Raw genomic sequence first — 27691 nt, 5'->3', positions numbered from 1 at the left:
TCTCTCCACCGCTCAGGAACCCCCATTTCTGAAAATCCACCCACTATGGTCCTGCACATTGTCGAGAGTCACAGTCCTTTGTGTAAGGAGACTGCTAATGGCCTGGAACACTTGCATGACAATGGCCCCCACAATCAATTTTACAACTCCAACTAAATGATTTCTCATTGACTGGTAGCAATCCAGCATTGCAAGTTTCCACAGTGTGATCGCCACTCACTTCTCCGCTATCTGTGCGGCTCTTATTCTGGTGTCCCTCTGCTGGAGGAGTGAGCTCAGCACACAGATCCAGGAATGTGACCTTGCGCATCTGAAAGTTCTGCAGCCACTGCTAGTCTTCCCAATCCTGCATTATGCTGTGAAACCACCAGTCAGTGCTTGTTTCTCGGGCCCAACAGCTGCTCTGTGAACGCCACCAACAGCCTTGAATTAGTTCTCACTGTGTCCCACAGCAATCTGCCCTCCAGGAAATCATCACATTCCCTGTGGCTCTGCAAATACTGGAGGATCATGTGAACCGTGCTTGCAATGCTCATGACAATAGTGCAGAGGTGTGCAGGCTCCATGCTTCTGTCAGAAATGATGAACAGTGACAAGTCCCTCATGGGTTTGTGGGATTTTCAAAATAGGAGTAAAAATTATAGGGTAAAGATGGCATTATGGGATTGAGAAAGTAGTATGATGGGAACTTAACTCTGCAGTCCCAGTCATCCCTGCATGACTCATTTCTGTCCCATTATGCAAACTTCCCAAAAGACAGTGTACTGAATGGTGGCAAGCTACAGACTGGAATTACCTACCCATAGTGCACTGCACTGTGCATCAAAACAAGCATTTCTGGTGAGTATATGCAGTGGCGATGCAAGGAGCCAAGTAAGCATACAGACAAGTGATATACTGACTGCAGCAGCTTTATGCCTAAATAATTCACATTGGGGGAAATCTGGAATGTAGACCTGCCCAAAGAAGATTAACGAAAGAAATGTTTGACCTTAGGAAGAGCTGCTTCTTTTTGCGGATTCAGACTAACACGGCTGTTACTCTGAAACTTCTTAATTGAATCCCTTGATGGGCAGGAGAGAGTAAAATAGAGTTCATGCTCGGAGGTCTGGGGAGTGTAAATGCTAGCAAATCCGAGTACCATCCCTAGCTTCTCACATCAGATCTTCTCCCGTTCTAGTCTAGGGGTAAAGTTCATTTGCTACAAATCACAAGAACAGTGAATTCTTTCTAAAGCTGCTGTATTTCAAAGCAGTGATCTGGATGGTTGTGAAAAGCTCACTTCCAGTGTCTGTCCTAGCTGGAGACAGTGTGGATTCCTACAAGGATCAGACTTCAGCAAGCAGTCTGCTGTCTGCATTACATGGCTGACAGAGGGTGGTGTTTGTAATATATAGTCTGTTTCCCTAAGAAGAATATCTCCTTTGCCAAAATCTGTAGGAGGCAAGTTTCTGTGCACAGAAAACATATGTATTCAACATAAGATGTAAATAGTCTGCCTACTACTATATAGTGCCCATAAAAATGCCTTCTGAAAACCCTTGCTCTGTCTCCACCTGTCTTTTCATCTTCTTGTTTGTGGATGGGGAAGGGGATTGAGTCTTGATCTCTGACTATGATATTATAATTTAAATACTCTCCGCATACAGAGAGTTTGGAGAGGAATGGTACACGAGAATCAATTCTACTGACAGTCTTCCTTCAGCTGCTCTGCTCCTCTAGCTCGGTGAGTTGCAAAATAAAATGAGTTGGGGTGTGATGAACTGAAATATAAATATAAATTTATTTATTTATTTTGAATGAAACATGGTGCAAGCCTCTGTTTGATTATGAGGGGTTACTTGCTATCGAGTTGTGTTAAAGGAAGCTGTAAATGGGAAAACCCACAGGAAATGAAACTATGGCGAAGATAAGAGCCCCAGGTACACACCTTCAAAGCAGCTAAGATAACGCCTGTGTCATCTGTGGGGGATAAACTATCTCAGTCCATCTAGGCTAGAATGGTTTACTTTTCCCAAGGCCTAGTCTGGGATCAAAGGAGATGTAAAACCCCAAAGACCCTAGGGGGTTGAGCAGGGAGAGGCTGCCAAGGGTGAATCAGTGAAAAGCTCACAGGCTGGCAAGCAGTTACACAGACGGAGGGAATGTGCAGCGTGCAGGACAGTATATTCTATTTTCTATTCTACATTGATGAGTGTGGTATAAGAATCTATCAGTCCATCCTCATCATCATATCCACTCATTATACTCCACACCTGAACATAGCCATTATATGAACATCATACCCTCATATCTCAATGTCTGTACTTTGACCCATCAACCTTTTACCCCCAATCGGGGATATTGCAGATTATGTATTCCTTACGAGACCTGATCTTAAACCGAACTTCGCACCCTCGATAATCTGTACGTTATTCCCTGATAACCAGAAACTTCTATGCTTAAACTCTGTACTATTCACTTTTTTTTAAACATGTTAATAAAATTTTTAAATCTGAGTGCCTTCCAGTAGTGTGATAAGCAATGTGACTACACATCAGTCACATGTTGTTTGTAGTCTCATTCTCTCCCTCAGAAGAGAAGTGTGTGCAGTAAAATGTCATGTTTTGGTAGGGTTTTATGTTTTTTTTTTAAATGTGTGTTGCTATGTCTTTGTGAGAAGGCAAAGTCAAAGAAATATGCCATGCACTTGGAGCAGAAGGTGTTAAGGTTTGTGATGGTCTTTAGTTCCTGGGGGGGTTAATTCCACAGTCTCAGTCAGGCTTGAGAAAGCGCTGTCTCCTGTACTACAGATGAGATATACCCTTATTATAAAGAGTTCATTGTGCCAGAGTATAACTGTCGACCAGTTTCTTCATCCTGGAGCTTTAGGCAATCTTTTAGCTATCCTGGGCCAGGCCATGAAGTGCCTTGAAGATAAAGACTGAGACCTTGATTAGAAATTTTGTGGGAAACAAGTGTACAGAGTGGAAGACAGATTTGATGTGGTCACGGTAGCCTGTGTTGCTGAGGAGATGCGTTGCAGTGTTCCGTACTAGTTGAAGTTTCCGAAGTGTTTGAAGGCTTCATGCCCAGGTATATCACATTGCTGTAGTCCTTCCCAGAAGTGACAAAAGCGTGAATAACTGAGGCTAGGTCATCATCTGTCAGGATGGGATGGAGTCTCCTAGAAAACTGAAAATGATAGAAAGCATTACTCACAGATGCTGCAGTCCATTTCTCCCTGCATGAGACAGAGTTAGCTGGTATGAGGGGCACTTACAAAGGTATAAATAACACCTATACATGTAGGTCTTCTGTAGTTTAGTTGTTGTGCTAACCTGCTTTGTGCCTTTGAGGAATGCTGCCTTAAGTGGGAGAAAGGAGCATGTAACAATAAGGGCTGGGGAAAGGCTGAGCAGGAATGAGTGCTGTTTGTGCTACTGCTGTGCTCCTACGGCAAGGGGGATGGTGTCAGCTGTCACTCTGAAGCCATCTCCTGAGTCAGCTGAGGAAGTAAACCTCTGAAGTGAATTTCAAGATTCTTTCTTGGCTGGGAAGTAGGCTGAGATCCTCAGAACTACTTGAGGTTTGCCCATTGGCACAGGATAGTTTTGTGCTGGCACATCAGTCTGCCAGTTTGCTATGCCTTCAGAGACTCCATTAGAGATAAATTTTATATTAAGTTCCAATAACATGACTTAAGTCTTCCAGTTAGTTGTGCTGATGTTGCATAACTACCACATAACTTATGAAATTAAACATCAGGATATTTACTTCCCATAAGTGTACAGAAAGTCAGTTTCTGTAATGCCTCACTTGCTGTATAGGTTTGAATGTGCTAAATCCTCCATCCTATTTAATGGAGATTAGGTTGACCCAGTCCATCCATTCTTTTGCAAATGAGGATCATGCAATCTTTTTTTGATGCAATATCGCTAGAACTTAGTCTAGATGGGACCATCCCAGATGATGCCCTAAACATGATAAACAGTTTCTTCTCTAAGCACCACCTATGCTGCAGCTTCTGCCTCTGATTAGATGCTGTTCTGTTGTGGTGGCTCAGTAGTGTAAATAGTTATCATCCTGGCGAGTGTGTGACTAGGCAGGCTTTGAAGGAAAGCAACAGAAAATATTTCCACGGAACAATGGCTGCTTAACTGTTTCTGAAATGTTTGGATTGGACATAAACCAAGGCTCTTCTTACAATCCAAGAGATATGGGGACACATTGGTTTGCAGGCCATCTGGAGTTGGCTTTAGATGCTTACTCAGCCTTTATTATCCAAGGGCAGATGAATGTTAGTAGGGCCTATATTTCAAGTCAGTAATAGTTTCCATCTGAGTAGGAGGATGGCCATGATTTACTATTCTGGGCAGTTCTAAACTCTGCTGTTGAGAGGAAGCTCTGCTAACAAATAACTCAAGACTTTGAGACTAATACAAATAATAAAAAGGATGCCGATGTCTTCACTGGCTGAATGAAAACTGCAAGCTGATGGAAATATTTTAGTATTGTGATAAACAATTGATTGCAATGTGTACTCAGAGGACTGTGTGGTCATGAACACATGGAAGTTTGTAAAAACGGGGGGCTGAGCCCTTTTTGGGACTTGTCTATAAATAATTGTTCAAATTGATGGTTATTCACAAAATGAAATTACGAGTTTTGGGACTTGTTGCATTGGCATTGACCTGGAATAGAAGATAGTATTACTGGAATGAACGGTCTGTGACTCCTATGAGGTATACTTTGTGAACGGTCATGGTTACAAACAAATGCCAGGAGTCAGGTTTCCATCTGTAAATAGAGTGCATTTCTAGCTCCAATTCTGTCATTCATAGATTGTAAGGTCAGAACGGACCTCTGTGATCATCTAATCCAGTGGGTTTCACCTTTTTTTCATTTGTGGACCCCTAAAAAGTTTCAAATGGAGGTGTGGACCCTTTTGGAAATCTTAGACATGGTCTGTGGACCCCCATGGGTCCGCAGACCATACGTTGAAAACAACTTATCTAATCTGACCACCTGCATAACACAAGCCATAGAACTTCCATGAAATAATTGCTGTTTGAACTAGAGCCTATATGTTAGGAAAACATCCAATCATGATTTAAAAATTGCCAGTGATGAAGAATCTGCCACAGTCCTTGGTATATTGTTCCAGTGCTTAATTACTCTCACTGTTAAAATGCGCCTTATTTCTAGTCTGAATTTTTCTAGCGTCAGCTTCCAACCGTTGTATTTTGGTTTGCTAGATTGAAGAGCCCATTATCAAATTTTTGTTCCCCATATAGCTACTTATAGACTCTGAACCCTTAATCTTCTCTTTAAATAGATTGAACTCCTTCTGTCTACCAAAAAAGAAAGATCAGGGACAGTGAGGGTCCGCTGCTCAATGAAGGAAGGTAAGCTGGTAATGGAAGGTGATAGAAAGGCAGAACTGCTCAATGCCTACTTTGTTTCAGTCTTGTCACAAAAGATATGTGACTGGATGACTGGTAAAATTACCATAGACAATAAAGGGGGAGAGATGCAGATCAGGATAAGAACACCTCAGAGATCCTTTGACTAATTTGAATGAATTCAAGTCAGCAGGGCCTGATGCTATCCACCCCAGGGTGCTGAAGGAATTAGCTGAAGAATCTTGGAGCCATTCATGGATGACAGGAGAGGTGCTGGAAGACTGGAGAAGGGTTAACATATTGTCCGTCTTTAAAAAGGAGAAGCTGGGGAACTATAGACCAGTCAGCCTGACCTTGATACCTGGGAACCTACTAGACTCTAGTAACTAGAGCAATGTCTAAAACATTCAATTTGCGAATACCTGGAGGATGAAGGGGTAATCCTCAGCAGCCAGCATGGATTTACTAAGAACAAATTATGCCAAACCAACTTGATTTTCCTCTTTGACAGGGTAACTGGTTTGGTGGATAGGGGGAATGCTGTGGACACAATATATGTGGACTTTAGCAAGGCTTTTGACACTGCCCCACATAACATTCTGATAAGTAAGCTGGAGAAATGCGGGCTCAGCGGAAATACTATTAAAGTGGATACGTAATTGGTATTACGCAAACAACGGCAAACAAAGAATAGCTATTAATTGAATGATGTCAGTTTGGAAGGAGGACTCAAGTGGGGTTCCACAGGGATCTGTTCTTGGTCTGGTGTTTAACATCTTTATTAATGACCTGGATGTAGGAATAGAGAGCATACTGATCAAATTTGCAGATGAGACACAGCCGGGTGGCGGGGGTTGCCAACATTTTGAAGGATAGAGCTAAAATTCAAATTGATCTTGATAAATTGGAGAACTGGACTATAGACAACAAAATTAAATTCAACAAAGACAAATGTAAGGTGCTACATTTAGGGAAGAAAAACCAAGTGCACAAATACAGAATGGGGGATAACTGGCTTGGCAGCAGCACTGCTGAGAAGGATCTGGGAGTTGTGGTAGATCACAACCTCATCATGAGTCAACAATTTGATGCTGTTGCAAAAAAAGCAAATGCAGTTTTAGGTTGCAATAAGAGGCATAACATGCAAGGCACGGGAGGTGATTGGACCACTCTACTCGGCGCTGGTTAGGCCTCAGCTGGAGTACTGTGTCCAGTTTTGGTCACCAATGTATAGAAAGGCCATAGAGAAACTGGAAAGGATCCAGAGGTGAGCGACAAAGATGATCAAAGGGATGGAAAGAACAAAGGCTGAAGGGACTCGGTATGTTTCGTTTGGAAAAGAGGAGATTAAGGGGGGACATGATAGCAGTCTTCAAATACTTGAAAGGCTGCCATAAAGAGGCAGTGGGTTCAAACTACAAGGTAGCAGATTGAGATTAAATTTTGGGAAGAACTTCCTAACTGTAAGTACAGTAGGACAATGGAACAGGCTGCCTAGGGAGGTTGTGGAAACTCCTTCACCAGAGGTTTTCAAAGGCAGGCTGGGTAGCCATCTGTCTTGCATGGTTAGATGCAACAAATTCTGCATCTTGGCAGTGGGTTAGACTAGATGACCCTTGCGGTCCCTTCTGACCTTATGGTTTTATAAGTCTACCACCACAAAGCATGTTTTCTAATCCTTTAATCATTCTTGTGACTCTTCTCTGAACCCTCTCCAATTTATTAGCATCCTTCTTGAACTATGGTTACTAGAACTGGATGCAGTGTTCCAATAATGGTCATGCCAGTGCTAAATACAGAGATAAAATAACCTCTCTACTCCTCCTTGACATTACCCTATTTATGCACCCAAGGGTCTCATTAGCCTTTTTTGGCCCACACCATTGTAATGGGAGCTCATGTTCAACTTACTATCCACCATGACCCTTAAAATTTTTTTCAGAGTCATTGCTTCCCAGGATAGAGTCCCCCATCCTGTAAATGTGGCCTACGTTCTTTGTTCCTAGATGTATACATTTACATTTGGCCATATTAAAATACAGATTGTTGCCTTGCGCCTAGTTTATCAAATGATCCAGATCACTCCGACAGTAACCTGGCCTCTTTATTATTTACCACTCCCACAGTTTGTGTCATCCGCAAACTTTCAGTGGTGATTTTGTTTTCTTCCAGGTCATTGATAAAAATGTTAAATAGGGCCAAGAACCAATCTCCGCAGGACCCACTGGAAACATACCTGCTGGAAAATAATTCCCTGTTGACAGTTACATTTTGAGACCTGTAATTTAGTCAGTTTTTAATCCATTTAATGAGTTCCATGTTGATTTTGTATCATTCTAGTTTAGTTTCTTAATCAAAATGTGTGCTACCAAGGCAAATGACTACAGAAGTCTAAATATATTCCATCATTATTATTATTTTTATCAACTAAACTTGTAATCTCATTGAAAAGAAGATATCAAGTTAATTTGACAGGATTTCCATAAACCGATGCTGATTTGCATTAATGACAGTACCCCTCCTTTAATTTTTTATTAATCAAGTCCCATATCAGCCAGTCCATTTGTGACGTTCCCCTCTGATGTTATCTGGACCGGTGATCTGCTAGGTCACTCCAATCCTTGACTCTCTGAGCCAGCCTTACCCTGCTCTGCTGTGTGAACCCCCACTCCTGGGCTGTTCACGCACAGCCTCTGGCACGTAAGCTGATCCTTGGGTTGTGCAACCGAATGACACTAGCCAATATCTCCAGTCCCAGACACAACCCTAGGAACCTCAGTCTTGCAGTGCCCAGTTATGCCTGCTGGACACTGCAAGCTTATATGAGTTCGTCAATTTAACAAAGAAATTGATAGGTATCAGGCTTGTTATCCTAAGGGGAGTCTCTGACACACTTCAAACCAAACATACTGTTTCAGGTAGAATAAACAAACAAATTTATTAACTATAAAGATAGATTTTAAGTGATTATAAGTGAAAACATAAGTCAGATTTGGTCAAATGAAATCAAAGCAAAACGCATTCTAAGCTGATCGTAACACTTTCAGTGCCCTTACAAACTTAGATGCTTCTCACCACAGGCTGGCTGGTTGCTCTTCAGGCAGGCTCTCCACTTTGATCAGTGCTTCAGTCACTTGGTGTGGTGTCTGTAGATGGATGTGGAGAGAGAGAGAGCATGGCAAATGTCTCCCCCCTTTTATCATGTCCTTTCTTCCCTCTTGGCTTTGCCCTCCCTCCTCTCCCTTCCCCCCCCACACTTCAGAGTCAGGTGAGCCTTACCTCATTGCAGTTCCAAACTGACCAAAGTCTCCTTTCTCAACCCCCCTCCAGACCTTGTGTCCCAATCTATTCCTGACCTCCTGCATTCAGATCAGGTGGTGGTTCTTCCACATTGCCTGAATAGCAGAAGAGGGGTCACTGAGAGCACAGGAGAAACAGGCTCCCTGTTCTCAGTTCCAGTGCCCAGCCCCATCCTGGCTTGGAACTGCTGGGAGCAACCATTACAGGGAAAGACTGGCTTTGACCCTGAAGCCTTGGGCTGAAGAGCCTGCTCTGTGGGGATGGCACATGTGCAATCTGGTCAGCACTAGGAGCTGTGAGAGGTTTGAGCATGCTCATTGAGGACAGAATCTTCTGAAATTTTAGCTGCTAAAATCAAAGTTTCAACTGATCATGTGTGAACTGCCATTTTTTTCACAGGCTTATAACTTGGCCAAATTTGGGCAGATGTTCACTGGGTTGGCAAAAGACTACCTCTGCCGAATTTCAAGTCCCTACTCCAAAGCATGTGGGCGCTAGAGGTTATCAAAGGGTTGCCAGAACTTTTTAACATGGGTAAAATTTATTTCTTATTCAAGTAGTGTCCCTATGGGTGCTCCACTGTAGGTGCATTTGCGTCCCTGTGGTGCTGATCGGAGAACTTTGGTAGCAGTGTCCATTCGGCCTGCACATGCGCTGTCCCTGCCCTCGTGCTCTGCCACCAGGCTAACCAGTGCTGCGTGGGCAAACCCCCCTCATTTCCTTCTCTACCACAAAGTCCTTGACAAGAGCTGCGAAGTAGAGGGGAGGTGGATGGATCACGGAGCACCCATTGTGGGACACATCTTGAAGAACCATCATTACTGCACAAGTAATGCTGGTTAGTTTTCCCTAGCTTCATTCTCAGAAATGGCTGAACCAGTTTGGCTGAAATTAAAAGCCTGAGGCAGAAACCCAGAACATAAAATATCAGTCCGGATGGTTCATTTGGCAAAGTTTTATAAGCAACTGAAAACAGGGTCTTATATAATGGAAAGTGGGCAACTTTAGTAACAGGTGGCACTTACCAGCCACACCTGTGATCAGCAGCAGCTCCTGAACTCTGAAACTGCCATGTTCTGTTGATGAAGTCTATAGATGTCTCTCCCTTTTATCATGTCCTTTCTTCCCTCTTGGCTCCCCTGTCAGAGTCAGGTGAGCATTACCTCATCACAGTTCCAAGCTGATCAAGGGAAGGGGGGTGACTCCCTCGAGAGTCTAACGGATTCTTTTGTTGCTGCCTAGGCCAGCGTCCTTTGTTCCTGTGAGGCTGGGCTGGGTTTGTCCCATACCTGCCCTGATGAGATGTGAACTGCCTCTCTGCTCTTGGAGAGTTTTTGCCTGGGTTTATTTTAAGCCACAAGGATATATTTTCAGCCTCATAACTACATACGTGAAATTATAACCTATAGCATTAGTTAACAATTACTATAACGTCATTATAACAACCATGCTCAGTGAATCATGAGCCTTCCGAAGACACCCAACATGACAAACTTTGCATTGGATACCACACAATCCATTTTATAAAGATGAACATGGCGGTGTAAGGTGTCCCGTGTCCCCCCCCCCCCCCCCCCCAAAGGTACAGAGCATCACACCATTATCTTGCCAGGGATCAGTATCTGGCTGACTGGTCTTTAGTTACCTCAGTCATCCTCTTTATTCTTTTTAAATATTGCCACAACATTAGATTTCTTCCCATCTTCTGGAACTCTCCCAGTGTTCCAAGAGTTAAGAACCAACATTAATGGTCCAGCAAACTCTTCAGCCAGCTCTCCTAAAACTCTAGAATGCAGGCTATCTGGACCTGTTGATTTAAAAATGTCCAACTTTAGCAGCTGCTCTTTAATATCCTCCTCTTAGAAAGGAAAGTGTTTCATCATCATGATATGTCTAGATCTGATTTTTCCCAAACACAGAACAGAAATATTTATTAAACACTTGGCTTTTCTGCATTATTGACAATTCTACCATTTCCATCTCGGAGTGGACTAATATACACCTCTACCCTGATATAACGCTGTCCTCGGGAGCCAAAAAATCTTACCGTGTTATATAGAACTTGCTTTGATCCGCCGGAGTGTGCCCCCCCCCCACCTCCCCCCGGAGCACTGCTTTACCGCATTATATCCGAATTCATGTTATATTGGGTCGTGTTATATCTGGGTAGAGGTGTAATTATTTTGATTTTTGTTCTGTTTTATTCGTAATATACTTTTAAACATTCCTTATGGTCCTTAACTCTGCTGCAGGGTATTGGACTTTATAACTACTTTCCGACTATAATTTTGCTTCTGTTACTTCAGTTTTGTGACATGATTTTAGTAATGGCTATCCCTTAAATTGCTACTTAAAGATTATAGTGTCAGAAAAGCAGTGCTTCATGTCGGCTTTCAAATGAAAGGATTAAAGTGTTTGTTTATAGGTCTAACTTTTCCTGAGACCGTGGCAGCTAACCTCAGGTGTCTGCTGAAGTAGAAATAAAGCAAGGTGGTGGCTGAAATTACATCACTTTAAGGTCTGCTATCTTGTTACTTATCAGGGCTGGGACCAATACCACGGTAAACTATTCATAAGTGCCATAGTATGCTTAGGATCTTAAGTTCCATTAGATGCTTCTGAAAACTTGACCACAAATAGTTAAATGCCGTAAGCCTTTAAACATGGGACCTGGACCAAATCTTGTTCCTCAATTTTTTTCACTGTCCATTGTGACAGTAGGCAAGGGACTGGGAGCTAAAAGAAAACAAAAATCTGAAGTTGAAAGGCTTTCAGCTTTATGAAAAATAGCTATTAAAGTTTTGTACACTTAAAAGATCACTACTGCTCCTTGAACAGCCCAGTGCTGGAAAAGGGGTACTGTTATATAAAGGTGAATATTTTGGCTAAAATCTTCAAACTTTCCAGTGCCTGCTTGAACATAATTGGGTAAATAGCAGTCTCTTGAAAACATGGGACTATTCTGAAGTATCTGTAACACTGCACTCCACTGGCTGGAGTCAGGATTTCTGTGTGTCAGAAGCCATATACTCTTTTGATGCAGGAGGATCTGGGTTATGCTGTTGCCATAAAACTATGGTGAGCAGCATAGTGACAATTCTTAAGTCCTATGTGGCCACAGAGTTGTTACAATATTAACTGATATAAGTACCATTTTAGTCAGCCATAATGGGTCTTGTCTGACAGAATGCATAATGACCTTATATTGCTTAGGCATATGAACTTTATAATAAATTTTATGATATGTTGAGTAAATGCGGTGGTTGAACTCTACCTTTGTTGTTACACTTTTATTCATTTTTCCTTTTCCATTTTTCCCTTCCTCATTTTTGTCTTATATATGCTTTTTTTTAAAAAAAACAATAGTTTACTGGATTTTTTTTAAAAGGGAGAACTAAATCTTTAAAAGAGCAGCAACTTTTTGCACAGATTATCCGTGCTTCTAAATGTGGAGCAAATCTATCTGAAGCTAATCTGGATTCAGTACTTAACAGTAAATGGTTAAAAAGTTGAAGTAAACTTAATTGAGTGTATTATGGGGTTTGAAATATACCACAGGGGTATCTAAATGGGGACATGTTTTTATTTCTGGCCATGCTTGAAGACGTTCTTTGGCTGGACAGGGCATATGAATGGGACTTTCAATACTTCTGTAGTACAGAACAGTCTAAAAATTAGTCTGGAAAAAACAGCATTTGCAGATACTGTTGAACAATAAAACTCAACTTTTTCCCCCTTGCCCCTCATTGGTGCATTCTCTTTAATCTCTTTTAAAATCCAGGAATCCACCCCACAAAGAGATCTTTGCTGTGTACCCAAAGAGCTTCTGCAGTAATCGGGTGGGTTGATTAATATAGGTTGTCTGCTGAGTCTCACAGAGAGCTACATTGAACACTGATCTACATAAGGGGAAAGGATTGGAAAATCAATTGCCTTATTGAGTCATTAAACTAGGAGCATTGAGATTTTTAGCATTTAATTTATTAGCGCTTTGCCTTCCAACATAAATGCTGGGAAGGCGAAAGTTTACTGTCACTAGCCAGGTCTGCTGAGGACGGCAGCATGCTGCAGAACCTCTGTGTGGAAGAAATGAAAAGCAACGCTGAGATTTAAGGTATACATCAGAGATTATGTAAAACATAATCTCCATAGGGGAGGCTGGGTGGAGTCCTGCCCAAGAACTAGATTGCCTTGTGTCAGTTGGTTTTCTGCTGCTGAGGATACTGAATTAACTCTTGGCTCTGGAGGAGACACGAGAACAAAATGTAAGATTAGGCTAATTCTTAGTTGCTAGCCATCTAGTAGTTTTTGTTTTATGATCTGATTGCAAACACTACATGAAGTTTAATGTGGATCATACAGTAAAAACACTTGATTCAGGAGAACTGTGTTGTCTTTAATTTTGTTTTCTGGGCATCTGGGAATTTCAACACCGTGAAGGCAGGTAAACACAGCTGCCAGCATCAATCTCCTAGTAGTAGTAGATCTCTTACTAAAAATATGATCTTTCTCATTCTTCAGGTTACAGAGGTGCTAAAGCATGGCTGACTTTGATAACAATCTCAGTCTTGCGGATGCTCTGACAGAACCACCAGCAGAAATTGAGGAAGAAGTGAAACGAGACTTCATTGCCACCCTGGAAGCAGAGAAATTTGATGATGTGGTTGGAGAAACAGTGGGTAAAACAGACTATATCCCCCTACTGGACGATGATGATGCAAAGGCTGGGAGCCAGGAACCAAAAAGCAAACCCCACACAGACGGTGGTCAGGTAGAAAGTAAGTGTCTATAAGCATCAGACCAAATGGTTGCACCTTACATAAATATTACAATAAGCAGACAGTGGGTTTCATGGTGTTAGGCCTCTTAAAACTTTTTGTACACCATTTTAAACTAAGCAACATCTAATGATTACACTTTGGGACTGGGAGTGAAGTGGTCTGGATTCTAATCCTGACTCTGCCTCTGTCTTGGTGTTTGATCTTGGAAAAAATCACTTATCCTCTGCCTTAATTTCCCAGCCTGTAAAATGGGGATACTTAACCTTCCTAACTCCCAGGAACTGGTATTATGGAGTTTAATGTTTGTAAAGTTCTTTGGCCTCCTCAGATGGAAGGTGCTATACGAGTATTAAACATTACTACATACGTTAAATATTTTCACCCCAAAGCTCATAAATGTATAAAGGGGGGGGAATATTATCCTTTCTGTATGGAGAAACTGAGTCACAGAGGTTAAATCACTTGGCAGTGCTGCCCATAATGTCAGTGGTTAAATGAGGAATAGAATCCATGTTGTCTGACAGTCTTGTGCTCTAACCACTAGACTGTACTGCCTTTCTAGCACTTCAAATTGTGCTTTGCATACCTTTGGGTGAGGGGAGGAGAAGTTTAGTCTCTTGCTGCAGGAGCACTCTTCACTGTCTGTGTTTACAAACAGGTTTGGCATCATTCACTACTGACTTTGAAAATTTGCCAGCCCAAATGAATAGCAGACATAATCTGATGATTATGGGGGGAAAATATCTGCTTTTTCCAGATGGGTGGATGAATAGACTTTTTTCTGACTGAGTTAGAGGAAGGGACTGGGATTCAGGAGCCTTGAATTCTGCTCCTTTACTTGGCCACTGAGTCAGCACATACTTTTGGGCTAGTTCAGGGGTAGGCAACCTATGGCACGTGTGCCGAAGGCGGCATGTAAGCTGATTTTTCAGTGGCACTCACACTGCTCGGGTCCTGGCCCCTGGTCCGGGGGGCTCTGCATTTTAATTTAATTTTAAATGAAGCTTCTTAAACTTTTTAAAAACCTTATTTACTTTACATACAACAATAGTTTAGTTATATATTATAGACTTATAGAAAGAGACCTTCTAAAAACCTTAAAATGTATTACTGGCACGCAAAACCTTAAATTAGAGTGAATAAATGAAGACTCGGCCCACCGCTTCTGAAAGGTTGCCAACCTCTGGGCTAGTTCCTTAACTTCCCTGTGCCTGTTTCTGCAATTCTAAAATGGTGCTAAAACTCATCTATGTGAAGCACTTTGTCAACCTCTCATGAAATGTGGTATGTAAATAAAAGCAAAGTACTCTCTGCCTCTCACGAGGTAACCTGCTCATCCTTGTGGAAGAAGGGAGATTTACACTAATCTTGGTACTTATGTAGGTGGGTAAAGGGGGTGTATATAAAAGGACTAAAATGGTCATCAGTCAGAATGAGGGATGGTCCTAAAGACCCCGTCTGGTGTGGCTTTGGACTGCACGTAGGAATTTGTTCCACATCATACATTTTATTTTACTTTATCTGAAAGTGTGAGGTACTTTACAATAGAGAACTAAAAAATGTGCCTGCTCTGAAAAGCTTAGTCTAATATTAGATATGATGTGATGAGTGGGGATAAATGGGGAGGGTGAAGAGTCGGATGAGGAAGGATGAAGGCTGTGGCAAAACATCATGTGATTACTCAGATTAGTCATGTGCTCCTCTTGGTTTAATTAACAGATTTTTGTAAGATATTGACTTGTCCATTGTGGAAAAAATTGGGGGTGGGAAATAACTTTTTCACATTTAGCGTCAAAGATTTAGTATTGCAGAGGTTTTTCTGATGGAATCGCGTGAAGAATTGGATGTTCAAATTCCCTTGGAGTAACTGGCAATGGAAATCATAAGCATTGTAGAGACCTTATTTTGATGTTGTTTTGATCTCTCCAAAGTAATTGGAGAGCCTGATTACCGTGGGTGCATAAACTAAAGCTTTTTTAGCGTTTTGTCTCTTTGTACATGCTTGGCTGTTAAGGTTTGTCAACCTCTGCAATCTCAAATGGTGTCAGTTTACTACAAGCCATTCTTGGCTCTTGATCCCATTATGTGCTGCTTTCAGATGGTTCATTCTTTCTTTTTTTTTTTTTCTTGACGAGGTGATGGGAGATCAATTTGCTTGTGAAAAAGACCGTGCTTTCTCACCAAACCCACGTGTTATGACTGTTCAACAAATTTCGATTTAAAAAATGCTTCTGATAATATGTAAGGTAGGGTTGAATATGTGCTACCTGCCACTGAGTAAATCCTGTAGAATAAATCAGATTTAAACACTGCGTGGCACTATGAAATGGCCTAGCTTGTAGAGAAGCATAAGGCTCTGGTTTAATGTTTGATTATAATATAGATTCATAGATTCTAGGACTGGAAGGGACCTCGAGAGGTCATCGAGTCCAGTCCCCTGCCCGCATGGCAGGACCAAATACTGCCTAGACCATCCCTAGTAGACATTTATCTAACCTACCCTTAAATATCTCCAGAGACGGAGATTCCACAACCTCCCTAGGCAATTTGTTCCAGTGTTTAACCACCCTGACAGTTAGGAACTTTTTCCTAATGTCCAATCTAGACCTCCCTTGCTGCAGTTTAAACCCATTGTTTCTGGTTCTATCCTTAGAGGCTAAGGTGAACAAGTTCTCTCCCTCCTCCTTATGACACCCTTTTATATACCTGAAAACTGCTATCATGTCCCCTCTGTCTTCTCTTTTCCAAACTAAACAAACCCAATTCTTTCAGCCTTCCTTCATAGGTCATGTTCTCAAGACCTTTAATCATTCTTGTTGCTCTTCTTTGGACCCTTTCCAGTTTCTCCACATCTTTTTTAAAATGCGGCGCCCAGAACTGGACACAATACTCCAGCTGAGGCCTAACCAGAGCAGAGTAGAGCGGAAGAATGACTTCTCGTGTCTTGCTCACAACACACCTGTTAATGCATCCCAGAATCATGTTTGCTTTTTTTGCAACAGCATCACACTGTTGACTCATATTTAGCTTGTGGTCCACTATAACCCCTAGATCCCTTTCTGCCGTACTCCTTCCTAGACAGTCTTTTCCCATTCTGTTTGTGAGAAATTGATTTTTCCTTCCTAAGTGGAGCACTTTGCATTTGTCTTTGTTAAACTTCATCCTGTTTAACTCAGACCATTTCTCCAATTTGTCCAGATCATTTTGAATTATGACCCTGTCCTCCAAAGTAGTTGCAATCCCTCCCAGTTTGGTATCATCCGCAAACTTAATAAGCGTACTTTCTATGCCAATATCTAAGTCGTTGATGAAGATATTGAACAGAGCCGGTCCCAAAACAGACCCCTGCGGTACCCCACTCGTTACGCATTTCCAGCAGGATTGGGAACCATTAATAACAACTCTCTGAGTACGATTATCCAGCCAGTTATGCACCCACCTTATAGTAGCCCCATCTAATTTGTATTTGCCTAGTTTATCGATAAGAATATCATGCGAGACCGTATCAAATGCCTTACTAAAGTCTAGGTATACCACATCCACCGCTTCACCCTTATCCACAAGGCTCGTTATCCTATCAAAGAAAGCTATCAGATTGGTTTGACATGATTTGTTCTTCACAAATCCATGCTGGCTATTCCCTATCACCTTACCACCTTCCAAGTGTTGGCAGATGATTTCCTTAATTACTTGCTCCATTATCTTCCCTGGCACAGAAGTTAAACTAACTGGTCTGTAGTTACCTGGGTTGTTTTTAGTTCCCTTTTTATAGATGGGCACTATATTTGCCCTTTTCCAGTCTTCTGGAATCTCTCCCGTCTCCCATGACTTTCCAAAGATCATAGCTAGAGGCTCAGATACCTCCTCTATTAGCTCCTTGAGTATTCTAGGATGCATTTCATCAGGCCCGGGTGACTTGCAGGCATCTAACTTTTCTAAGTGATTTTTAACTTGTTCTTTTTTTATTTTATCCGCTAAACCTACCCCCTTCCCATTAGCATTCACTATGTTAGGCATTCCTTCAGACTTCTCGGTGAAGACCGAAACAAAGAAGTCATTAAGCATCTCTGCCATTTCCAAGTTTCCTGTTACTGTTTCTCCCTCTTCACTAAGCAGTGGGCCTACCCTGTCTTTGGTCTTCCTCTTGCTTCTAATGTATTGATAAAAAGTCTTCTTGTTTCCTTTTATTCCCGTAGCTAGTTTGAGCTCATTTTGTGCCTTTGCCTTTCTAATCTTGCCCCTGCATTCCTGTGTTGTTTGCCTATATTCATCCTTTGTAATCTGTCCTAGTTTCCATTTTTTATATGACTCCTTTTTATTTTTTAGATCGTGCAAGATCTCGTGGTTAAGCCAAGGTGGTCTTTTGCCACATTTTCTATCTTTCCTAACCAGCGGAATAGCTTGCTTTTGGGCCCTTAATAGTGTCCCTTTGAAAAACTGCCAACTCTCCTCAGTTGTTTTTCCCCTCAGTCTTGATTCCCATGGGACCTTACCTATCAGCTCTCTGAGCTTCCCAAAATCTGCCTTCCTGAAATCCATTGTCTCTATTTTGCTGTTCTCCCTTCTACCCTTCCTTAGAATTGCAAAGTCTATGATTTCATGATCACTTTCACCCAGGCTGCCTTCTACTTTCACATTCTCAACGAAAAAAGAAGAACAGGAGTACTTGTGGCACCTTAGAGACTAACAAATTTATTAGAGCATAAGCTTTCGTGGACTACAGCCCACTTCTTCGGATGCATATCTGTATATGATATAAGAAGTATAAGAAGTGGGCTGTAGTCCACGAAAGCTTATGCTCTAATAAATTTGTTAGTCTCTAAGGTGCCACAAGTACTCCTGTTCTTCTTTTTGCGGATACAGACTAACACGGCTGTTACTCTGAAAATTCTCAACGAGTTCCTCCCTATTTGTTAAAATCAAGTCTAGAACAGCTTCCCCCCTAGTAGCTTTTTCAACCTTCTGAAATAAAAAGTTGTCTCCAATGCAGTCCAAGAATTTGTTGGATAGTCTGTTCCCCGCTGTGTTATTTTCCCAACATATATCCGGATAGTTGAAGTCCCCCATCACCACCAAGTCTTGGGCTTTGGATGATTTTGTTAGTTGCTTGAAAAAAGCCTCATCCACCTCTTCCACCTGGTTAGGTGGCCTGTAGTAGACGCCTAGCATGACATCTCCCTTGTTTTTTGCCCCTTTAAGCCTAACCCAGAGACTCTCAACACTTCCGTCTCCTATGTCCATCTCTACCTCTGTCCAAGTGTGTACATTTTTAATATATAAGGCAACACCTCCTCCCTTTTTCCCCTGTCTATCCTTCCTGAGCAAGCTGTACCCATCCACACCAACATTCCAATCATGTGTATTATCCCACCAAGTTTCAGTGATGCCAACAATGTCATAGTTGTATTTATTTATTAGCACTTCCAGTTCTTCCTGCTTATTCCCCATACTTCTCGCATTTGTATATAGGCATCTAAAATACTGGTTTGATCTTTCCTCCCAGTTTTTTCCTGACTCTCCTTTCTCTCTGCCAATATAGCCCACACTCCCTCTTGTTTCCGACTCATTTCCCCGGTCTCCATGTTCCCCACTTACCTGTGGGCTTTGCTCACCTGTCCCCGTCGAACCTATGAAGCTTTTGAGCACAGAAATTGCTACATAACATTTAGCAAGAGTTTCACATTCAAGGCTCCAGAATATGACTCCAAAACTGCTTTATTCTTTCATGAGGGAGGAAACTAACTTTCCTGGATCAGATTTTTTCAGCTCTCACTTGTTAATTTATTCATGTTAAAATGCTGGGATGTGTTTCGACAGCAGAATCTTTGCTGCTGAGATTGATTTTCCTCTGTCAGAAATGAGTTTAGTCATATTTCCCATCAGGATCCAGCTATTCCATCTCTGCTAAAGTTGTGTTTTTATTTATTTATTTATTTATTTATTTATTTACTTACTTACTTATTTATTTTTAATCCATGAGCCAGATTAGATGAGCTTAACAAACAGTCAGATGGGCCCCAGCATGGACTTGTGTGAACCATATGAATACTGAGGGGTGGGTAAGGGAAGAGAAGGGGTCATGAGAATAGAAGTATAGTCAGATGGGAATTTGTCTCAAAGTGAGACTAAACGTTCGTTTTTAAAAAACCCTCAAGTGGTGCTTTCCCCATTGTGATATCAATTCCTAGGAAGTTTTAGACTATACCTAGCAAGTGGCTGGATATAATTTGGCAAATTCCAGGTAATCCTCTTACTCGGTTGTGGTCTTTACATAATGCTGGAGAATTGCTTTGGGTGTGTACAAAGCCTTCTGTACGTTTTGCAGCTAGGGTGACTAGATAGCAAGTGTGAAAAATCAGGACGGGGGTGGGGGGTAATAGGCTGCTATATAAGAAAAAGCTCCAAATATCGGGACTGTCCCTATAAAATCGGGACATCTGGTCACCCTATTTGCAGCTGTCTGCTGTGTCTACCTGTTTAGTCTCAATCTTTTGGCCCCAAATTCAGGCTTTTGGAGGAACTCTCAAACCTTCAGGGCTTTCAATGGTGATGTACCCTGAAGGCTGTAGCAGTGAAAATGACATTGAATTGAAGTCTAGATAGCCTGCGATGATAGTTTTTTAAGCCCTGCATTAGATGAATCAGAACAAAGTGAGGGATCTATTATCCTGTTTGGAAAATATTTAAATCCAATTGTTTCAAATGATAGGCTTTGGGTGTCAGCTGAGAAGTCAATGTCAGGCTTTACTACCCGACTGCAGACAGGTATGCTGTCAGCTGCTTGCTTCCAAGTACACCGTGCTGCTTCAAAACTCGATACTATTGCTACTTTCGGAAGTGGGGGAAGAAAGCTATCCTCTGTTTTACTCCTTTGAGTGTGTCTACAGTGCAAAAATAATTTCCCTTCCTCCATCCCAATCGCAAGCTTGTCTATCATCCTAGCCCTCAAATGGCCACCAGAGGGCATTGATAGTACTAGACTATGGTCTAGTGGACACAAATTGCTGCATATCAGAGCAGACGTCCCCTCCCCCATAAGGAAACAAAGCACATATCTGGGGCCTGCAAGCTTGAGATCAAACCACAAAATTTCCCTTTCCTTTCCTTCTATCTTTCTCCACAGTAGCAATAGGTGCCTTCATTGCAGAAGGCTGCAGGCTTTCTGTGAGTTTTTACTATGCTTTTGCAAAGAAAAATCAAACCCCTGACATTTCTGATTTTAAGGACAGCAAATGTTCCTTAAGTGCATCCTAAAAGCTGCATATTTAATTGATCTGGGAATTTCCTTAGTCTCAAAATGGGAATCACAAAAAAATCAGTCAGTCAGTGGATGTAGACATCCGGATTGTATCCATACTACTAATATTCTCCATATATACGTAATTATTTTTTTTTCTAGATGGCTGGTAAAACCTCTAGCATTTGTAAGAATTGTTACATTTCATTATTGCAGACAATGAAATATCCCACAGGATTGAAATGAAAAGCTTTTTATCTGTTTAAGTATTCCAGGCAGCAATTCTTATGTTGCTGTCAGGAACTTGGCAATCAAATTAAATACAGTTGAAAGTACTGCAGGTGATACCTTGATTCTTTAAATGTTCCTATCCTGCCTTTTTCCTTTGTACTTTTCATAGTATATATTTCGGTTAATAAAGAAGCATCCAAAACTTTGGCTAAAGGGGTGTATTGGCAACTTGACAGGAGGTTGAGGGCAGCACTTAATTTGCATGAAGGATGGCAGATTTTAGCTGCCCCTCTATGTAAGCAAAGCTGCAGAAACTGCAGATGTAGCATGCAGTGCTCAGTCTTGATCCAGGCATAAGGCCTGCTGCTGGTGATCTCTGTGCTGCATATTAAAGGTGAAGATTGTTGCAGACTATTCTGTAGAACTCCACAGGTCCGATGTTAGATCCACAGCTAAAAAATGTGCTTTTTCTTAGGAGAGAGAAGAAAAAGTGCCTTCAATGTTGTCTTAGAAATCTAGACATGATACTCCAGTTTCTCTAGCATGTTATAAAATGAAGGTAAAGGGCTTATTTCCGACTTGGAGAAGTTAATATAAACGTTGCTACAGTGCACCAAGCAAAACAAGGAAGTTCTAGCACAATTGTTATATTGGCTAGCATCACACAGTTGTTTTAAACGTCACTAGTAGAGCACAATGTGGGAGACCCTAAATAGTCTTTTATATTTAATCCTGTTGTGATTGTTTCCTTAGTAGTTAGAGAGACATGGTGAGTGAGGTAATACTTTTACTGGACCAACTTCTGATATTACCCACCTGATGTGGTCAGAGCAGCTATCCAAGAGTCATAGAATCATAGGACTGGAAGTGACCCTTGAGAGGTCATCTAGTTCAGTCTCCTGCTCTCATGGCAGGACTAAGTATTCTCTAGAAACTGCCTTTGCAGCAACATTTTAAATTAATTTGAGGGGGCAAGGTTGTAGCAGTTAAGACCTGAGATGAGAGTTTTCATGGTATTGACAATGAAGGTTAAAGCCAATCATTGGGGATACTAATTCTCTGAGGTTTAGGATCCAATTAAATGTATTACAGAAAATGCATTTTTAAAAATTATACTTTTTGTGGTTCAGTTTTTGATAAACCATAGCAATTCAGTGGAGTCTAAGTGGGAGTACTCTGTTATTAAAACTTGACTTCATCCATTTTGCTGTGAAAATTCACAGGTACAAGGCATATGATCATGTATAATCTAAATGTTTGGCACTTTTATTGCTCTTGTCATATGACCAAGGGCAAAAATTCACATGCATATTTGCATGTGCCTGACTGCACCTATACTCGTTTTTTTATTAAAGTCATGTGATAGTTAGCGATTTTCTTTAAGCCCTTGATCCTGGAGGCATGTGATTGAGTGAGTGTCTTGGTTGTCATTTAAAATAATAAAAAAAAAAAAGTTAGTCCTCCTGGTTGCAGATAAAAACTTGAAAACAGGACCCAAATGTATCCAAAAGACTCACCAGAAGGCAAATAAAAAGCCTCAAATTCATAATTTTCTTAAATCTCATGATCTTTTAAACCAATTTAATTTTTTGGGGGGGCCCAATTCATGTATTTTTTTATTTTTTTTTTAATTGAGGATGTCTGTACTGGAGATGCACAAGTAAAGGTAGCCTCTATTTAGTTTTAAGTCAGCTGTTCTGCCGTGGATTCCAGCTAAGTGACTGTGCACAAGTCTGTTTATGAACATGTTTGGGTTGTATTATTCTCATTTGTGCTTTTGTGTCATGGTTTCTATTCATCGTCTGGCATATCCAACCAATCTGCACGTCTAAGAGTAATAAAATATACTAATGGGCCTCTCTTCAATAGGCTTATCTGAAAGTGTCTGTCTTTCTTTCCACCCTCTTGCCTTCTCACCCAAGTCAACTGCTTGTGTGATGGTGAATTAAAATGTGTTCAAAACAGTGTGGCTGTGCTTACATATGTACCACGCCAAGCCATTAATGTGGAGATCGTTTAATATGTTGGCCCTGTTCATTTTGCTTGAGATTATCTGTGTAGTGAATGCTTTCTTAAATTTGTTTACATAAAGGCAATCCTTTGATCCACTGGCCAGATGCAAGTAGTATCTTGTGATTCTGACAAAGATTACGGAGTTTGGATGTATTGATGTGTTTGATTCTTAAATAGTTTAGATTATGATGGTAGTGGGGTTGGGCCTAAAAAAGATTATTGGGAATTTGTATACCGCCCTTTGTATAGCTGAAATAGAAGTACATATTCAGCTCCAAGGCCTTTTTACCAAAACACACCTGGTAATAACAGTACATTTGTACCCCCATGACTAAGGACCCTTCTATTTCATATAACTCACCTAGAGAGTCCATTTCAAAGAACTAGAGCTTTACAGGAAGTCAGTCTTGCTACTTTTAATTTTCAAGAGAGTGCAGCAAGGCAAGGGTATGCCTGATTTTGGGAGGCTCAAATGAGCAAAACTCTTCTTGAATCTGTTCTTGTTTAGATGCTATCTGCCCAGCAAATAATGCTTTACTACACAGTAAAAGCTTTTATGTAGTAATCTTTGGATGATACTCTCCCAGTTCTGGCCAGATTTGGCTAGCTGTTTGATTCATAGATATCTCTTCACTTGCATCTGGGCTCCACATGCAGAGGTTTCTTCCCCATCTGAATTAACTGGATACAGAATCTTTGTGTAAAGCTGTTTTTAAAGGGATACGCCTAACGTGAAATCTAGTCATCTTAAAATGTTAGTTAAAAGCTTTATTTCTGTACTACAGCTGTTCCTTAGTCCCTCTGCCGCCACTTGTAGTTTTACAATTTAATTTTTCTATTTTTAGAACACTGCAATAGCAAAAAGTGTAGAAAACTGACACCGCTTCAGCGGGTGATCTCCGTGATGATCAGTGATGCTTACTCTTCTGAACACTAGAGGAGTGAAACGATCATGGCTTTCTAGTCCCACTCACTTAACTGGCCTACTATTTTCTGAATTGATGACACAAGGTTAGGGATTGAGGAGGAAGATTTTGCCTAAAATTTGAGTGGGTGAAAAGAAGGGACTCTGCTTGGGTAACTTGAAGCAGTTGCAAAGGAATGTAGGGATATGCCCTATTTTGATCATGTTGAGTGCTGCATTCTATGCAACCTATTGCCACTTAACATGGACATCACTTAAAGATACCTATGTTAGCAACACTAATTTGTCAGCAAGCGCAGATGAGTCAGAACGATCATTGATGTACAGTGCAGCTGCTCCAGTCCCTACCCTTTGCAGGATTAGATAGAAAGTCTGACTCTAGTTTTTAACCCTTAATTTACAAAGCACTCATTAATGAATGATGTCTTAACTTTTTCTCCCTGGAAAGTCTTGGTCTTCATTTAAAATAAAAATGTTATTCTTCCTGGTTGCAGATAAAAATTGGTGCCCCAGTGCATAACATAAAGCTAACAACCAGAGAGGCTGAGGTTCTGTTACAAGCGGCATGTTCTTTACCATTAACTAGAAGAAAATAATTCTTGCTGCTCTGTATGATTCCTGCAGTTGCTTGTCTTTACTATGCTTTTTACAACTGAAAACTGGGGGATGAGTTCCTAGAAGTTGAGCAGCAGCTTTTGGAAGAAAAGATGAGGTATTCCAATATTTCCTTTATTGCACAGGGCTTGTTGCCAGGAGGATACAGTATTGTCATTTTACTAAATGGCCTTATAATGTCTGAAGATGTCCAGTAATGCTGGCAACCTTGCTCAGAACATTAATTCCAACAGAATCCAACTGTTAAAGATCACTGTGTATTTTGGAGAATGACAGGCTTTTATATTAAATTGTAGCCGTTCTTCACTCTTTCTGGAGCAGTTTGCAGAAGTGGATATAGTTACTGACACTAAGCAGTTCTGTGTTGGTGGGATTGTGGGATCAATATTGAATTGTATAAACATATTTGGATGGCTAGAGAACTCCTTGGGTAATAGAGCAATATATGCATTGTCTAGTAATTGGAGTACGAAGGATACTAATGCTTTTATAATGCTTCTCAGCCATAGTTCTCAAATTCTTTTTCAAAGATGGCTAAGCCTCACTTTTCCCATGTTACAGTTGGGGAAACTGAGCCACATGGGAGTTTGTGAGTTTCTCAAAGTCACATAGAGAGAGAGTGGCCAATTTGGGTTAAACCCAGATCTCCTGATTCCCAGTCCTCTGACCTAGCCACTGGATCTCGCAGTACTCAACTGCCTTTTGAGTGTAGGCAGGGTATAAATCCTAGTACACCTCTACCCCGATATAACGCTGTCCTCGGGAGCCAAAAAATCTTACTGCGTTATAGATGAAACTGTGTTATATCGAACTTGCTTTGATCCACTGGAGTGCTGCTTTACCGCATTCTATCCAAATTCCTGTTATATCGGGTTGTGTTATATCGGGGTAGAGGTGTACTCCCAAGGAAATTCTTTTAAGCAATCTTGGAGCAGGAAAGACTCTGATCTTGAAACCGTGAATATCATTAAACAAGTTGAAGGCTGAACACATTTCATTATACTGCCTTTAAGCTCCCCTACTTACAGGACTGATTTTATTTTTACTGAAAACAGCTTTTTGTTGTTCACTTTAGTAATTAAAGTAGTTTTGTTTTGTTAAATACTGATGAAGGGTGACATTTTAGGAGATGAGAGTTGGGTTTTAGCAATGTGCCTCCTGTTGACTTTTGTGGGAGTTATCCAGCTAAGTGCTCATGTAATAGACAAATATAAATAAACTTGCATATATATCTTGAATGCATATGCTTTGTAATGTGTCTCAATTGAAATTTTCTTAGGTAAATATCCTGAGCCATATTTATTGATTTCAGCTTTGACTAACTGCAACAAGAATGTCAGTTTCCATCATTATTCTAGGATTAGTCCATAACTGTAAGATGTTAGTTTCATGTCAGATGGGGAGACAAAAGAATGTCTCTCCCTAGTCTTGTCTTTGTCACACAGGGTAACAGTTCTGAACCTACCCTAAACCTCCCAACTCTCTTTTAATGAAGCTGAGTTGGACATGGTTAAGCAATGGAGCCACTTAGATTCTGTCCCAAAAGCATTTTGGAAGCTCCACAAATTATAAGGCTAAGATAATAGTGGTTTGTCCAAAAGGGTAGAGGTAACAATTTCAAGTACTGGGACTCCTATGCCAGTCTCCTCAGGGCTCAAATATTCCTTGGAAATTGGAAAAATGGATGTCGCCCTCAAAAGGGCACTCAAGATCAGCAAAAGCACTTCTTATTATCTCGGTTATATGTTACATTTATATTGAGACCTCTTGTATATTGGTCTCTCACTCCTGAACTTGCTTCAGAAAGTCAGATGCAAGCTTCTCTTCCTGGAACAGATTATGCTCAGGGTTTTTGTATGATACAGCCTTCGATGTAATGACAGTATCCATGTGCAACATAGCAATGAGTAGTATGGCAAGGAAGGCCTGTCTTTGTTAGATGGATAACATTTCAAAGGCACACTTTATTGAATATCCTTTAAGGGAAATCTGCTGTAGTTTTGCCTTTTGGAAGCCACTTTAGTCAAAGGTTCATCCCCAAGACGATTTGGATAATTGCAATTGTGGTGTGAGTTGTTGCAGAAGAACCTGGTTATAATTCTGTGGGTCACTTTTATGGGACTAAGCAACAGACTGTGTGCCTGGAATACGCCACTCTCTTAAGTAGTATCGATGCTACTGGTAAGTGGTTAATTGGGCTGTTCTGACTCAATGAGTTGTGTGGCTTGTTCCCCCTACCCTGATACAAGGGAGGTGGGAGTGGCAGTCAGAGAGAAGATCTAGGGTGTGGATTGAGCAGTACTGAGGAAAAAAACATCTTGGGGGAAAGTTTTAAGATGAACTTTATATAGGTTAGGAGTGACGCCTGTCCACAGGTTGATATATTCTGTATGGTTATTGCAGGTATTTCAGCTGTTGGACCAGCAGTGTTAGAGAATGGTGACCATGGAATAGAAGATGACAGTACAGGTAAGAGAGTAATGTCTGAGTTAAACACAACACTTTAGAAGACTTACCTATTTCCTCTGGTTTAGTCAGAACCTACTAGATGATCTTTGTTCTGGCAAAGTGTTCTTTTCTATGAGATTTTCAGTATTTATTTGGTACTTTCCAAAGAGCTGCTCGCTGCCCAGTGAACCTTGATTTTTTTTTAAAATATTTAAATTAAGCTAAAACTACCTTCTATACCAGAATTGCTCATATGTAGGAAAGCCCCTTTTAGAAGGCTTCATGTGCTGTAGCCACAGTTAACCTAAGGAAGATGTATTTGAAATATTGATGTATTAAAATGACTTTCCAATGAAGCCCTAACATTACCTGGACTAAGTCTACCCTATTTTGAATATGAACTTCCCCTGTTGTTCTCCCCAGTTTCAAGGTGCAATGTGATCACCAGCTGCGAGGAGAAGTTCACTGTGGTCTGGTTGTTTATCTTCTCTTCTCAGTTTTCCCCCCAACTCTCTTAGACTCTCACTTTGGCAGCATGCTATCAAAGTTGAAGTTTTGAAGTCCTCCTAAATCCATCTCTTAACAGCAATACATAATAGCTTGGTATTTCAAGAAACATGCCATGACTAAATGGGCAAATCTCTACACAAATATCCTATGACGGGTTCTGAATGAGTGATTAAACTTCATGCCTGTCTGGGACATGCGTTATTTGTCCTATTTTGGATCATTGCATTTAGCTTGTTGATGTAGCTCG

General features: G+C 41.0%; 1 protein-coding gene across 9 annotated transcripts in view; it reads left to right on the top strand.

Moving 5' to 3' along the window:
• MAP4 (microtubule associated protein 4) overlaps window positions 1-27691 on the top strand; it is a 258149-nt gene that overhangs the window by 82333 nt on the left and 148125 nt on the right. For 7 of the 9 annotated variants that reach the window (XM_054016827.1, XM_054016833.1, XM_054016832.1 and 4 more), the window contains exons 3-4: window positions 13206-13462; window positions 26890-26955. In XM_054016827.1, coding sequence (XP_053872802.1) covers window positions 13225-13462; window positions 26890-26955 — 304 coding nt within the window. In that variant the 5' untranslated portion in view covers window positions 13206-13224. Of the gene's footprint in view, window positions 1-5317; window positions 5388-13205; window positions 13463-26889; window positions 26956-27691 lie in introns of all 9 variants that reach the window. The other 2 variants (XM_054016826.1, XM_054016829.1) reach the window with 2 other exon arrangements.

This window comes from Malaclemys terrapin, chromosome 2 (assembly GCF_027887155.1).
Source record: "Malaclemys terrapin pileata isolate rMalTer1 chromosome 2, rMalTer1.hap1, whole genome shotgun sequence".
NCBI lineage: Eukaryota > Metazoa > Chordata > Testudines > Emydidae > Malaclemys > Malaclemys terrapin.
Note: the sequence above shows the minus strand (reverse complement) of the source record. Positions and strands in the feature narration are given on the sequence as shown.